The sequence below is a fragment of the Mus pahari genome, chromosome 21, assembly GCF_900095145.1.
Source record: "Mus pahari chromosome 21, PAHARI_EIJ_v1.1, whole genome shotgun sequence".
In the NCBI taxonomy this organism is placed as follows: Eukaryota; Metazoa; Chordata; class Mammalia; order Rodentia; family Muridae; genus Mus; species Mus pahari.
In genome coordinates this window covers 28,810,594-28,826,800 of record NC_034610.1, presented here as the reverse complement: position 1 = coordinate 28,826,800, position 16,207 = coordinate 28,810,594, and the positions used below count along the sequence as shown (strand labels likewise).

The following is a 16,207-nucleotide window of genomic DNA, read 5'->3' as shown; positions in this document are numbered from 1 at the left end:
CTCTCTCTCTCTGCCTCTACTACCCTCTTGACTCCCTTCCCCATTCCCTGAATAAACTCTATTCTATACTATACTGTCCTGTGTCTGGTCCCTCAGGGGGCAGGGATACCTCAGCATGGGCCCGCCAGGCACCCTTCTTCCCCCATACCTCACTGCACACCATCACAAAACATATACCCCCTCTGTTTATCTTTTTATAAACACATCATCTAGCATTACTGGATCCCTACTTGTGGACACCAAAATCCATAGATGCTTAAGTTGCCTATGAAACGGTGTTGGATCCTTCCCCACCCCCCCCACCCCCACAGCAACCCCGTATCTTCCACCCATGGAAATGTACAAGTTTATACATATTTGGTGGCTATCCTCAGTTGTAGTCCTGAGGGCTCCTAAAACCCATGGAATTTCTGGAGTGACAGGGACATTTTTTTAAAATTAATTATAATACTCATAACAAGGTCCTTCCATAAATACCTCCTTTCACGTGAACAAGGCAACTATATTGGGGGGGCCTTAGGCATAGTTGGGATCTGATCATAAGGAAAATCAAATGCTATGGATCCAACCCTTTATAAGAAGAAAATTGACATTTTTTTTTTTTCTCTTGTAAGAGGCCTAAGACATCCTCTCTTTCTATTTAAAAATCAAAAGCACTTCTCTATATTTGAAATGCCAGGACAATCGTAGTGGGCCCCAGGTAAACAATGCCATAGGTAACAACAGTCTTCATGCACACTCACTTTGGTAACATTGATTTTTAATTAAAATAATCTTCAGCAAGCCTGAAACATTGCCCCCCACCCCCTTACTGGTCCTGTAAAAGTGTCCCATGGGTAACTTATTGATACCAGAGAGCAAACTTCTTCAGCAGAGAATGCTAATGCACCATTTAGAGCTGGTTCCTCACCTTCTCCTCCCTCTGACCACCGTTCTCCGTGTCTCAGCACACTAGGATTCTTTTTTTTTTTTTTTTTAATTTTTAAATTAGTTTATCTTTATGTTATGTGTTTTGCCTGCATGCATGTCTGTATGATAGCGTAAGTTCTTGGACTTACAGGCAGTTGTGAGCCGCCATGTGGGTGTTGGGAATCGAACCCAGGTCCTCAGGAAGAGCAGCTAGTGCTCTTAACCGCTGAGCCATCTCTCCAGGCCATACATTCTGATTCTTCTGCCATAAATGTCTCTAAACTCCATCCCAGAGGAGACAGATTTGAGTCGAAGGGCTCTCATCTCTTCTACCCTTCTCTTTACTTACAATCGTTCTAACAGGGAGAGACTTTCTGTAATGTGGGCTGACATGGGCCTGCTTGGGAAATACTTCTGAGAGGACTGTGAGGCTGGGGTGGAGCTCGGATGTAGAATATTTGCATGAGTTGGTCCCCATCACTGGAAAGGAGGGGAGCAAGACTGGAACCGCCAGTCCCATTCACCCATTTATCTCCAGGAAAGGCAGGGTGGGATTGATCGCTACAAACACTCTGGAAGAAATTCTGAAGACTCCGAGCATGGTGAATACCATAGGGACAGAAGTTCCAGCGGCCAGGGCTCTCCAGACAGCACCCAACTTATCTCTGCTTCACCCGTCTCATTCACAGCGGCCAGAACAAAGCAGTCAGGCATGACCCCTCGTTCTAAGTCATCCTGGCAGATTAAGTGAAGCCGGGAAGAGGGTAGTAAGAACCATGGTTTGCAGTCAGCCAGTCATTCAGAAGGATGGGTAGCCCACTCACAAGTGTCTGAGCCTCAGCCTATAGCATCTAACAAGATCTATAGGTAGACAGTATCCAAACGGAGTTACAGGATGGAATTGTACTTGGAATTCCCTGGTTTTGAACTCGTCATGAACATTCTTATAGTTGGTCATAGAGTTTATTTTGGAAATTGGATGACAGCATATTTCCTTTTGTTTCTTCCTCTATAGTGGAATATTCGATATATAATTCCCTGTCTGAACACATCAGTAAGGTTGACGTGTTTGGACCTAAGGTTGACGTATTTTTACCTGGTTTTATGGCAACACTTAGCTGGATGAGGACTACCAGGGCAGACAGGATTTGTGAGCCCCTGAGCCTGTACTCTTTAAAAAGACTATTATAGAATATTTTGAGCCCAGGACTGTAGTGCTGGTGAATTCATAGTGGCAAAAGACTCCTAAAGGCTCCCTCATCTGTTGTGAAGTTATTCTCAGCATCCAGAAGTTGCTGTTCTACATGGAGTGTCTCACTGCAGCAAGGCACACAGAGTTGAAACCAAGAGATGTACGAGGGAACAGGGCTTGGATTAACAGGAGACACTGGATACGACGACCTGGGCGACTAAGAGGCTACCCAAGGCAAGCACAGGCAACCTGCTTCACCTGGGTGCAGTGGGAGGCAGGAATGATGTGGGCTTGCCAGAGAAATGGAGCATTCGGAGAACAGGTATATTCTCATGGCACTCGCCCAAGCCTGCCCACTCTCTATCTCATCCTGGGCAAGGCTTGGGAGCTGCAGTGGCTTTGTGTTTAGTGGAGAAACAGATATGTTTGGAAAATGAAAAGCGAATGTTGGGAGGTACAAACAGACATGGGCACTACACTACTGTCCACAACTGATTCTTGGGGAGGGAGTGCCTAGTCTCCACTGGAGACTGACGTCACAATGGGTTCAGCATCTTAAACTCCCAGCCTTCAGTTTCTTTTGTAGCAAACTCTAGTATCTTTACTCACCCGTGGCCTAGGAAGCATTAACGTGACTTCTTTGTAAGCTCTGACAGGGGGCTAGGAATTGATTCTGGGTCTTCTATAGGCCCGATCACTTAAACAGACATAAATTATTTTCTAGACCCATTTAGAGTTGCTTGTTGACTCCCCATCACTGAGTTGAGCTACACCAAATTAAACGCTCAGCGATTCTCAGAGAAGGGGGGGGTGATACCGATTCTCTCAAGAGCAGTCTAGCGCATTTCCCATTCCCATTCAACCCAGTGTTCGTGGCTGCCTAATTTAACAGACACATACTCAGTTTAGCTTGTAAATGGTTATGAATTCCAGATCCTATCAGTTAAATTTCTCTGCACACTGCCATCTGAGTTTTACAAAAGGGTATTTTCTTACAAGTCTATCTTTTCTTTCTCATTTATCCTTCCCACCGAGCCCTCCGACAGACTCTGAGGGTGGCCTATTACTTTTTTTTTTTTTTTTTTTTTTGCAACATTGGCATTTTGGCTTTAATTTTATTTCATTTGCATAAATGTCCCCTGCTTCTGATTATAGGCTTCTTGGCAAAGCCCGTGGGTAAGGAAGTGTGATAAAGAGGCACAGACTATGACAAATGCCGGAAGCACAAGATGACTTGATGGATGTCTCTCAGGCGTTCGAATGAACGAGGGTGTATTTTTGCTAACATTCCTATGCCTGGAATCCAAACCAAAACCCCCGGGAATGAAAACAAGGAGGCCAAACATGGAGGTGGGAGAGAACGGAATCAGATCGTATCAATCACTAGAGAAAACAATAAGTTGATAAAGCTGATTGCAGGCTGGGCAGAGAGCGCCTAAATACTCAGAAAGTAAAAGAACACTGTTCAACTCATAGCTCAATGGGAGAAGACTGGGCGAGCATGTGTAAGGCTGGATTCCACCCATCACAGAAAGATAAGCCTGCCACTCAGGAGGAGACATCTCTCCCCTCCCCTCTCCATTTCCCCCACATTCCAGGTTGGCCTTGAAGTCCTATTTTCTCCCGCTCTTGCTCCTGAAGTGGTGGAATGTGCCACCATACACAGGTAACATGGGGACTGCTTTCATTCAAATTAACTCTGGGTTTATGCAGAGAAGAATTTGGCTTTCATCTAGGGAGGAAAAGATTGAAACAAGGGGATGGGACCCAGACGACCTTTTGTAGCAGAAAGACACTGGCCCAATGAGTCACAGAGCTTTCTCCTCTTGTTGGTCAATCGTTTTTGGAAACTGAGGACACCAATCACCTTCCTCTCCCTTGGACATACCATGCTGAAAGGACAGGAAGGTCTCCTCTGTTTCTGGCCAGACACGTGGGATTTCCCTGGAAGGAGGCAGGCTGCCATGCAGGCAGAGAACACCCTGTCAGTACACCACGTCAAGAGGAAGCCGCTGATGTAAGGGACATGTCTGAGGGAAAGCAGGAAACTCTGATGTTCAGATAGGGAAGCAAAACCACACAAGGTAGGGAAGAGGAGGGAACTGCCAAGGGCTCAGCCAGGAGCTAGAGGTCACGCGGAGCAAGCCAGAGTGGTAGCTGCGTCATTTCAAACTCAGGCTATAGTTGCCAGGAGCTAGGGACACTAGAAAGGAGAAGGTGTGTTGTTGTGTTGTGTTGAGACTTTTGTGAAGCAGGCTGAGAGTTTCTCCACTGAACTATGGGGCAGGAGAGCAGGGGAGACGGGTGTAGGTGATTTTGCAGGAAGCTTGTTGTGTGTGATCTCTCCCGATGGACAACCTGGGTTGGTGTTCACCGCTTTACTATGGCTTGTACGGCTCACTTAGAGCACAGCTTGGGGAGTGTTTGATTTTTCTCACCGTGTAAATAAAAGTCAATCTCTGGGAAAATGCCACGAACCGTCCCTCCGATTGATATCTACAAGGTCTGAATGACCTCACCTTCGCCGGTGGGCAGTGGAATTTAGAAAGCGCTTGGCTAATCATGCATCCTGAAGTGGAGGGGGTGGCGGGTGGGGATGCACCCCAGCAAGCTGAAAGAACTTCATCACTGACCTGAATCAGCTCAGCAGGCAGCTCTACATTCAGTACATACTTAGAGAGCAAGGAGGGAAAATAGAGGGAGTTCAACGGAACGTGAGAAAGAACAAACCGGCAATGCCTCTGGAGGGTGAGGCCCGGGCTTGCTGTGTTTACCCCACAACCCCTGCACCAGGTCCAGTAAATCTCCACCCAGCGTCAGCTGGGTATGATGTCACTGAGTCCCCCATTGGCTCTGGCAGCTTCCTGCTTTCTGGGGGCCAGCTAAGGCAATGACTTCAGGGGTGCACCTGGTAGTGGTGTGGTGCGGCCAGATCAGGTCACCCATAGGACAGACAAAAGCCATAGCAAGTTTAAGCTGATCTTCTAATCTTTTGTTCCTGGGTCTTCCACTTTGGGGTAGGTCCAGCCTTGGCTCCTCTCCACAAGGAGAGAATAAAGAAGGTGTGTGCACGCATACAGGATCCTCTCTTTTAGGATCTTTTAAGGATTCTCCTTAAGCAGGTCACAGAGGGAATGGACTAGAAGACAGAAGGAACCAGATGGACAAGCCACAGTGTCACACTGGGTGTCACGGATGTCCCTGCCTCAGTGTATGCCTTCCTCATGAGTCTTTGAGATGGATTCCTAGCAGCTCTTAGAGATGCCCTATCTGGTGCTAACTACCCCATAAATACCACTAGAAGGCTTAATCTCTTCTGGATGAATTGTGAGATTGTTAAAGCCCAAGATTCCAGTCAAGATTATCATAAAAAAAAAGAATTCAGTCTAGGCATAGTAACTCATAACGGCAGCATTTAGAAGGCAGAGGAACTGTGAGCTCAAAGCTAGCCTGGGATGCATAGGGAGACCCACCAAACAGCCATCAAGAGAACCACCTAGAAAGAGCTCACATTGTAAATTCCTTCGGAGCCCTTTGCTCAAAGCCTCGATGTGATATCAAAGAAAAACAGTCACAGAAAAAGCCAACTTCAAATGGACATCTGTTAAGAATTCAAGCTTGGTTGGATACCTCTCCATGCTGTTTTGGAAATGTGTCACTGCTTAGGAAAGCTCTTTGAGAAGAAAGAAGTCCTTCGGCCCCTCTCCACCCCGACACCGAACGTAAGAAGAGCCCAGGACTAATTAACAGGGGGAAACCTCATGGTTTTCTCCCTTTTGCACAAACACAGAACAGATTCAGACACACCGCCCTCAGAGAACACGCCTCTTAGGGCCACCTCAGCTCCTTCCCCTTGCTTGAACGCAGCAGGCCGCCTGCAGAACATGACCAGCAGCCCACACAGGCAAGACGGAGACACAGGGTTAGCTCCCACACGCTGGGAAACTATGATTCTCCTGAAAGTGTTTGGCCCAAGTTAAATATTGTTCTAAGTGCTGATGGTTTATCATTTCCCCATTTATCATATTTTTTGTGTTATAAAAGTGATATACGCTGCTTCACACTAAGGGTTTGATGTGGTCTTTCTGGTCCTTTCTCTAAGGAATTTATGTTCCAACATCACTTCACATATGTGGCTTACAGAGTAAATAATATTTCAGGCCAAGTGATTAAACAGGCTTTGTAAGTAATTAAAGGCTGAACCAATGTGATAGGACAGAGAACACTTGCCATTTATATATATATATATAAATATATATTTATAAATAAATTATATGTATATTATATATATAATATATAAAATTATACATATATATAAAATCTCTTTCATTATATATATGAGATTATTTTTTGAAAAGTTATATAGGTTCTTGGATTTATTGGCTATTATAAACCACCAGCTCCAAGGAATAGAGTAGTTTATAAAATCTGAGGTTGGGGAAATTATAAGAAAGTATCTGCTTCTTCTGCCCCTCCCCCCCCCAAATATGCATTTGGCAAATTATTTCTTAGGAAAAGAGCCCCGAGATGTACACTATACCATTTGTCAATCTTATATTATTTCGTAATTTTCAATAATATGTTGGGAAGAATATGTATATGTAATGCCATCCCAAAGAAGCAGGGGCACACAGGAGTAATTTCCTTAAATTCTTTTACAATAATTAACTTTGTATATGGGTGTGTGCTGCATGTGTGGCGGTTCTGTGGACAACTTCCAGGGGCAGAGTCTTTCTACCATATGGTCCTTGGGGTTAAACTCATATTTTTAGGCTTGGTAGCAAGCCTCTCTATCCACTGAGCCACCTTGCCAGCCCAGGAATGCATTTTTACATAGGAACGAAGAAAGTTACTGTAGAAAGAAATACTTGGCTGCCCTCACACAGCCAGAAAGCCCTACGGTGATGTCTTCAGGACCGTGAGCCGAGGGGTTTCTATAGAAAAGCGCGGGGAGGTGAAGTGTGCCAGGGAAGCCTCCACACTGGCCATATACTGGCCATCAGAAAGTGTGTTCATCAGCACCAACTAAAGCAATTACCAAACAGAATGTGATGTGACAGCTCAGCCACAAAAATACATGAGACAGCTAGGTGAAGAATGAAGGAAGTTCAGGTAAGTGTTCAGCAGCTAACATCCGGAAGGGACAATGAAGTGACCCCTTTCTAGCATTTTTCCATGTGATTTCCCAACACCAGTCAAGCTGAATGCAGTTCCCACTCATGGGCGGGCTGGCTTATGTTGAAATTCTTTGTTTTCAAGACTTTATGGAGCAGCAGAGGTACAGAAGGGCTACCTGCTTCCCTTCAGGACACACCAAGAGGGGACCTGCCCCTGTGTTCTAAAGCCCACAGTGTTCTTTCTGTCCAGGTTAGACAGAGTCTATCTACCAGAAACCCACATGGGAGGTAAGGGATCCGGGTCTCCCCCATGCATGCTGGAGGTACTATTAATGACTTGCTGAATAAGAGAGTGAATGAATGAATGGATGCTATTGAAGAATGGAGAACGGTTCTGATTGTGGACGTCAGGGAGTGGGGGGTTGGGAGGCAAATGGCCTTGTATCTCAGTATCTCAGATGCCTGATAGCAATTGAATGTGGAATGACTAAGCATAACATTGATTCATCCTACTAGAATTTTCCCACCTGCAGGGGTCAGTTCCCCCAGGGTCACTCCCCCCCACCCCCCACCCCCATTCCTTCTCCTTAGTCATCCCACCAGGAAGTTACCACAATGTCTCTCAAAGGCGTGATGAATGTTCGAAGCATTCCGGCAGTCTGTAGTAGGGCCCAGAGCTCGGTCAAAGAAAGTAAATGCCACCCTTATTAGGAGATCCTGGCCTCCTGGGGCAATTTGCCCAGCTTGCATGCGGCTTCCTGCACTGTCACGGAGAGCAGGCCTATCACTGCCTCCAAGTGACAGTGTCCTGCCTTCCTGGACCCCCTTTACTTAGGCCTCACTTCCTTCCTGATTCCTCAGGCCTGATTGCGGGCAGGCAGGGACACTCCCTCTGTCCCTGAGAGCGGCCACAGGAGGAACTTCTGAGTTGAGATAATGTCACAGATGGCTCACTCCAGGAAACCCTGTGAGCAAGCGGCTGCTGCTGCTCCTCCAGGGCCGTTCCAGGCATTCATTTATGCCGGGGTCATAAGTCAAAGAGCCAGGCCCAGGAACAGGCTGGGGGAAAGAGTCCACGCTGATTTTACAGGACAGCTTTGGTTTTAGCCTGGCCATGGAGGTGGTGGGTGGGAGATTCACCACAGGACCATCTCCCTGGCTTCATCTATGTTTCTAAGACTTATTTCCTATGCCCTGACAACCTTTCAAATGAGCTGACACTAGATTCAATTCTGTCTACCAACCAGCCTCTTCCCTATGTCCAGGGTCACAAGGTCTCTCTCTCTCTCTCTCTCTCTCTCTCTCTCTCTCTCTCTCTCACACACACACACACACACACACACACACACACACGGTCTCACTATATAGAGCAGGAACTCAGTATGTACAGTAGACTGACTGGCCTCTGCCTCTGTCTCTTCTGAATACCGGGATTAAAGGTGTACACCACTGGCTTTTCCTGCGTTCTTTACTTAATAATAGCGTGACTCCCGAAAGCCACACTATACCAAAATGCTTCCTTTTATGTTTGAATGTGGAATGTCCCCCCTTGACAATTTTATATTATTTCATACTTTTCAATAACACGCCGGGAAGAAGATGTACGTGTAATGTCATCCCAAAGGGACACACGAGATGTGTCGAAGAAGGAAACAGAGGGTGGGCCACTGATTCCCCCTCACCCCTGGGGTAGCTGTTAGGGTCCTGGCTAGTGTGAGCAGCCAGCCCCAACTTGCCCAAAGAAGTGCAATATAGTAAGTCTGAGTTGCAGCAATGAGAGACAGTTGGTGAAGTCGGTCACTGAGTCAGCAGACTGATTTTGAGGCCACTCACTCAATTCTCTCTCCCAGAAGGAAATTCACTTTAAATCACATGATCTGAAAATAGAAGGGCCTGGCCAGAGATGGCAGAGGTGTGTTTTCCGCCCTGTTATTGGTGGAAGAGTGCTGAGAAAAACCAGCAACTATGGTAAACTCCTCCCTGCCGCGTGATCTGTAGAGTTGGCAGAGCGTGACTAAGATGTGACAGCAACACAGGCTTTGAGGTCTGGTACTCACCGTTCCCACCAAAGGATAAATGAACCCAGCCCCGATGCTGGCCCGCACATCACTGATGGGCAGAGTGAAATCCCTCGGCACGCCCTTTTTGTCAGGTTCATGAGAGAGAGAGAGTTGGGTCTTCGCCATGCAAATGGGCAAATTTCCAAAACCCTGCAGGAATGAAAAGGAGTTACTTTCACTGCCATGAGGGCGGGCTTCTCCCACCGGCTCTTTGTTTATGGCTCTGCAGCAACTGCGTCTGGGTGCAGACTCCAGCAGGTGTGGCCAGTGGGCGTGGCTATTGTTCAGCTAGAAGCTGAGGGAGGACAAGACCTCTGCTCTTAAGGCCATTATTTGGCAGGGTGTGAGGTCTTCTGTTTACTCTGAAGGTTCTCCTAGAGAGGAGGCCCTTGCAGTGTGTGTGTGTGTGTGTGTGTGTGTGTGTGTGTGTGTGTGTGTGTGTGTAAGCAAGGCTATTTTTAGGCACAGCACTGGACACGCTGTAGAAAGCACTTTCCAAGGCTATTAATATCCAGGAAGGAGAAAGGTAACCAGAACAAGGCTGCTAATGAGGCTCTGAGGACCATTCTTCTGGCCTTCTTGGGGTCTGCTGGGCAGCAAAGGGCCCTTTGTGCTGGTTTATGAATCATGGCTATTTGATCTGCGATTACATTCTAGGAATGACGATGAGGTCACTTTTTCAGCCTCTTTTAATTTTAAGGACCAAAGTCTGTGCCTGACCCAGAATTCCAAAGGTGAAAGGGGAGGAAGTCACGTGCAAGCATCTTACAAAAAGGACACTGTCTCTGGGAAGGATGCTGTAACTACATAGCACAGAGTGTTCCCTCAGAGACCTTACTAATTAATTGCAACTACATACTTGACACTAATGTTTAAGGAATATCCCCGTGGTAGACAGACAGATGACAGAATGTGATTGCTTATGATTCAACCTACAACTATTTAGAACATTTTAGAGCCGTATCAGTTGTGTGTGTGAAGGGCAGGTACTGTATTCTTGAAATCCCTATTTTACATACTAATGAGGATTTTGTCGAGGAAAAAAAAATCACAACTGGTGCCTAGAATTTCTGATTTTGTAAAATGAATAAGTATTGAAATAATTCCTTTGAAAATTTACTATAAATTAAAAAAATGTATCATTCCATTAACATATTCTACCATAAATCATATTTCACAAGGAAAAAAGACTATTAGAATAAATTATGACATTAAAGAATATAAATTATTATATATAATTTAAAGTAGATAACATATATTTTATATATGTTATAATATAAATATATGTTATAATAAGAGATATATAACATGTAAATTATATATATAATATATGGTAAATAAAATCATATATACAATCTCTTATATAGTATATATAATATAAATATATAATTATATAATATACAATGTATAAAATATAAAATAAATACTTATTATGCATATTATATATGAATATATTATAAATATATGTGGCTGTGCATGCCTGTAACTCCAGCACGATGGGAGTGGGGTGAGTAGAGACAGGAGGATCCCAAGGGCATGCAGACTAAGTGCCCCAGCCAAGACAGTTAACTTTTAGTTCAGTGAGAGATCCCTATTTCAAGGCAGTCAGGTAGACCACGATACTGGAAAGCATGAGACATGCTTTCTGCATGTCTATGCACAAATGCACACACCCATATGCTCACACGTGTGCAAAACACCCACTCTCTTTCACACACAAAGGAGAGAGAGAGAGAGAGAGAGAGAGAGAGAGAGAGAGAGAGAGAGAGAGAGAGAGAAAAGCTGGGGCCAGTGTTGAGCTCCAGTACAACAGAAAATAGAAACTAATGAGTCGTGCCAACAGAATACAAGTTCAGACTTCAAGAAAACAACCTTCTTTTGTCCAGGGGAGAGGGTGAGTAGAGTCCTCCACTACCACAAATTAGGCAGTCAGGTTTCGTACCTTTGGGGACATCTCAGGTCAACAATACTGGGTGCAATGGGTAAGCCTCGCCTGGGAAAACTGACTTCATGACTGTGATGCCACCCACCCCTGCCAGGTGAGTAGACATTTGGTTTTTTTAAGACAGGGTTTCTCTGTGTAGCCCTGGCTGTCCTGGAACCAGCTCTGTAGACCAGGCTCGAACTCACAGAGAGATCTGCCTGCCTCTGCCTCCTGAGTGCTGGGATTAAAGGTCTGAGACACCACTTTGCCCGGCTGAGAAAACAATTTTTATCAGACCCCATTCAACTTGGCACTGATAGGATATAGTATTTAACAAACTATCACACGTACTCTAACTAGGACAAAGGGGTTGGAGGAGGAAAGCCAACAGTGTTATTTGTAATGCAGTGATCCCGACAGCGAGCAGAGATGCTGACACCTATGTAAAAAGGGTAAAGCAGGTGGAAGCATTTGAGGCACAGGGACCTTTGGGCTACAGCCCCTCCCACAGCTCACTAGCCCTTATCCCTGTCTAGAGGTAGAAGATGGTACAGCCTTCAATTCCTGAGAACAAGGCAATGAACCACCTGCACACAGACCTCACTGAACACTTCCGTTGCGTTCACCTCACCGGTAGCATGCAAGGATTTTTAAGACCGTAGAGCCAAAAGGGCGTAAAGAATCAAAGGCTGTCTCCCCTCTGCATGCAAAGGGACACTTCCCAGTGCTTCTGACTGAGGGATGGGGAGCGCGTGTGAACACGGATGACACCCATACCACATACATTGGATACGGATGGAGCCCCGTGGGTTAGTACATACAGGAGCCAGGCTCTGGGTTCCATCCCCAGCTCTGCAAACCAGAGCCACATTCATGATCTCGGAGATCAAGGATGCCCGAGTCAGAGAGTAAATGTCTTTATCATGACGGCTTACTTAGCCAACGCTTCCGATATTTTGATCTCTGTTGATCCTCGGGCAGTTGAGTAGCGCTTCACTAGGCGACGGATATTAAAATCAAGGTGTGCCTTTTGAGATGACAGGGCAGATACCCCGTCTAAGAAGCGTGTGGGGGATCTTGTTTACCTGTTGGGTGTAGCGATCGATTTTGCACTGCGCCTCAGGAGACAGCTCGATGTCCTTGGCTCCATAGACAGTCTGGGCGATGACTCTTATCTTTTCCACGATGGGAAGCTGGAGGAACACAAAGGGCGACAGAATCATTGCCGTCACCGGCTTCAAGACGGGAGGCAAAGCTTGGTGGGGTTTTACATTTTTGACTGAGAAATTCCCCCACAAGTACAGCATTCAAAACCAGCTATCCGTTCTCCCTCACACTGAAATGCTCAATCAGAAGCAAGCTGGCAGCCGGGCGTGGTGGCGCACGCCTTTAATCCCAGCACTCGGGAGGCAGAGGCAGGCCAGGTCTACAAAGTGAGTTCCAGGACAGCCAGGGCTGTCTCGAAAAACTTAAAAAAAAAAAAAAAAAAAAAAAAAGAGCTGGCCGACAGGAAGCCCGCCAACCTCATTAACCATTTTTATCCATTCCAACGTTAAAATAATGATCTAGGCGATGCAAAAACATTTCCCTGTTCTCTTCAAACATCAAGCTCTCTGAAGCTCTCAGGTCTATGTCAAAGGCTACCTCTCCCACAAATCCTTTAGGGCAGCGTTTTTTTTTTTTTTTAACCTGTGGGTCATGACCCCTTTGGGAGAGGGGTCATGTATCAGATATTTCTTATGAATTATAACAGTAGCAAAATTACAGCTATGAAATAGTAATGAAATAATTTCAAGGCTGACGGTCACCACAACACGAGAAAGTGTATCAAAGGGTCACAGTGTTGGGAAGGCTGAGAACTACCGCATTAGGGACAGTATTAATATGTATCAGCGGTCCCTACTTTGACACTGGGAGCACCTGTAGTGTTCTTCCCTGAAGGAAAGGCTGCTGGCAAGGCTCATGCTGCTTTGGAAAGTACTGATGGATTCAGAGGTATCAATAGACTCTAGTGGCTGGACGCAACTTTAATTTTAAAATCTGCTGGCTGGCAAGGTGCCTTTTACAAACCACATAAAGAACTCTCACATGAGAAATCCCATGTGAGAGTTCATCTCCGAAAAGGGACAACTAATTACTAATTGCTAATTACTTTCCAGCAGGGCAGAATGTGGACCATGAGCTAGAGGTCAGGGAAGTCGTTTCTATCTCCGCGTCTGAGGGAGAGCCCCTGTTAGCACAGCTGCCCTGTGGGCATAGACTCAGGAGGCTGTGGGGATGTTAATATAAAGAGCTATATAATACAAATGCGGATAGAGATAAGCCTGAGGGTACCCTTGTTTTCAGTACTGGGAACTGAACAGAGGGCTTTGCTCCCAGGACACAAATGGTTTACCACTGAGCTATATCCCCAGCCCCTACCCTGTTTTTTTTTTTTTTTTTCTTTTCTTTTTCTTTTTTTCTTCAAGCAAGTTTTTAATAAATTGCTCTAGTTGACCTTGAACTTATGGGTAGCCTAGGCTAGCTGTTTCAGCTTCCTTGGTAGTTGAGATTAAAGGACTATGCCAGGAAGCTCAACACACTTCTAACACACATACAGCTCAAAGCTAATGTTAGCTGGAGTAAAGATGGGCTAAGGGTCTCTGAGGTCCAGGGCTGTAGCACATACTTTTCTCAACCATCATCCATCCATCCATCCATCCATCCACTCACCCATCTATCTATGTATCTATGTATCTATCTATTTATCTATGTATGTATCAATCTATGTATCTATCTATTCTATGTATCTATGTGTCTATGTATCTATTTATGTATTTATATATCTATGTATCGATCTATGTATTTATCTAGTCTATCTATATATTTCTCTCCCTCTCCCCCCTCTCCCTCTTCCTTCTTCTCCCCACACCCCCTCTGTTTTGTTTGTTTCAAGGCAGGATTTCTCTGTGGAGCCCTGGCTGTCCTGGAACTTGCTCTGTAGACCAGGCTGGCCTTGAGATCCACCTGCTTCTGCCTCCTGTGTGCTAGGATCAAAAAGGTATGTACCACCACTGTCCAGTGGTACTTTTCTTATTATTGTGACTAAGTAGCTGAAAAGAAGCAGGAAGGGAGGGTTCCTTTTGGCTTGCAGTTGGAGGGCATACATTCCCTCACAGGAAAAGGACAGTGACAGAGAGCAACATTTGATACACGGATGCGAGCGTCTAGTTCACGTTCTCATTATTATTTAATCTGGGATGCCAGTCCATGGAACGGTGTCAGCGACATTTAGACTGGGTTGTCTTACGCAACGTAGACACTCCCTCACGGACATGCCCAGGGGTATGTCTCCTAGGTGCTTCTAGACCTTGGCAAGTTGACATAACCATAACATATATTTACCAAAGTTACTCCAGCGGCTATGGGGACAACTGCCCTCAGTGTTCTGGTGAACAAAGGACTATACATTTCCTGTCATGTAAAAACAAGCTCCTGGGTGTATAGGAGTTCCAGAAGAGAAAGGAAAGCTCAAGTAGGGAGGTACTGGGGTGAGAGTGACAGAGGACTTTGTACATGAACTGACAATCTCATCGTCTGCACAGCACATCACCACATAAGAACCGCTTGCTCCAGACACTGTACTGAATCTACTCTGCTGCTCAACCATATTGTGGGGTCAGAGCCAGCAGGTAAAGGTACTTGTTGACAAGCCCGACTGGAGTTTGATCCATGGGACCCAAATGGTAGCAAAGTGAGAACTGACGCCTCACATTTGTTCTCTGCCCTCCACACATGCAAACATAGACACCACATTTTAGAAGATCTTCCTAGCAGGAAAGGATTCTGTCATCAAGCACAACAAGGACCATACCCTGGTGGAGGATGGCAATCATCAGGTTCCCCAATCTTTAGGCAGGCAGGTCCTCTACATCTTTCCATCTCTGCTAAGCTCCCGATGTTACCAGTCTCAGTACCACTCCAGCCTTCTGGGAGTACAAGTGCGGATATCTTTTGCCGATAACTAATATCTTCCTCGCTAGTGTTTTCTGGAAAGTGCATTGGGACTACCACTCCTGTGCCAGGCTGACTTTGTGACCTATACTAAATGGGACTCACACAGAGTCCATAGTGGGAGGCAAAACAGGAAGAGGTGAGCGCTGGGACAGTCTCTCCCCCCCTGGTTCTCACTGCCCTCAGCAGGCACTCCACCCACTGAGCTGGAAGCCCCAGGCCAAGGTTCTGAAAGACTTCTCCTACAATGTTTAACAAGTAAATAAATGAAAACATCTCAGTTAGCTTACCACTTAGGGTTAGTGTGAAAACAGCCCCACATGAGCTCTACCCTCCCCGTGGGTAGTATACTTACTCTGTATCGTCAACAAAGGAACTTTCTACTATTTCCTTGCTTGGTTGTGAAGAGAGGTATACACTCTTCAGGGGCATGCCCAGTCTAAATGATCTTTGGCTGAACCAAGATTCACTTAAGCTGCTTTGAGGCAAATGATAGCTTTTATAAAAACAAATAAAAATGATAGAGTAAGTTATGAGTGTTTATTCTTTTATCAACATTCCCCTGATTGTGTGCACAGGTGATGAATCTGTTTATTCCCTTACCCTGATATGCCTCATGTCTAGCAGAGTGGCTCATACATAGTAGGCCTTGTCCCACCCTGTGCTAAATATGAAAATAGACATTTAGGGAACTGATATCCAATATATATAAATAACTCAAGAAGATGGACTCCAGAAAACCAAGTAACCCCATTAAAAAATGGGGCACAGAGCTAAACAAAGAATTCTCAACTGGGGAATATCGAATGGCTGAAAAGCACCTCAAAAAATGTTCAACATCCTTAATCATCAGGGAAATGCAAATCAAAACAACCCTGAGATTCCACCTCACACCAGTCAGAATGGGTAAGGCCAAACATTCAGATGACAGCAGATGCTGGCAAGGATGTGGAGAAAGAGGAACACTCCTCCATTGTTGGTGGGACTGCAAGCTTGTACAACCACTCTGGAA

General features: G+C 45.5%; 1 protein-coding gene and 1 non-coding gene across 2 annotated transcripts in view; both read right to left on the bottom strand.

Annotated features, from left to right (window-relative positions):
- The window catches only part of Mthfd1l (methylenetetrahydrofolate dehydrogenase (NADP+ dependent) 1 like), a 184,297-nt gene that overhangs the window by 40,075 nt on the left and 128,015 nt on the right, over positions 1-16,207 (bottom strand). Inside the window, exons 25-26 of the mRNA XM_021220926.1 lie at positions 12,288-12,395; positions 9,276-9,428 (exon numbers count right to left, since the gene is read on the bottom strand). Coding sequence (XP_021076585.1) covers positions 9,276-9,428; positions 12,288-12,395 — 261 coding nt within the window. The remainder of the gene's footprint in view (positions 1-9,275; positions 9,429-12,287; positions 12,396-16,207) is intronic.
- On the bottom strand, positions 11,167-11,325 carry LOC115062837. Its single transcript, XR_003842755.1, has one exon. It is a non-coding gene; the product is annotated as a U1 spliceosomal RNA (small nuclear RNA).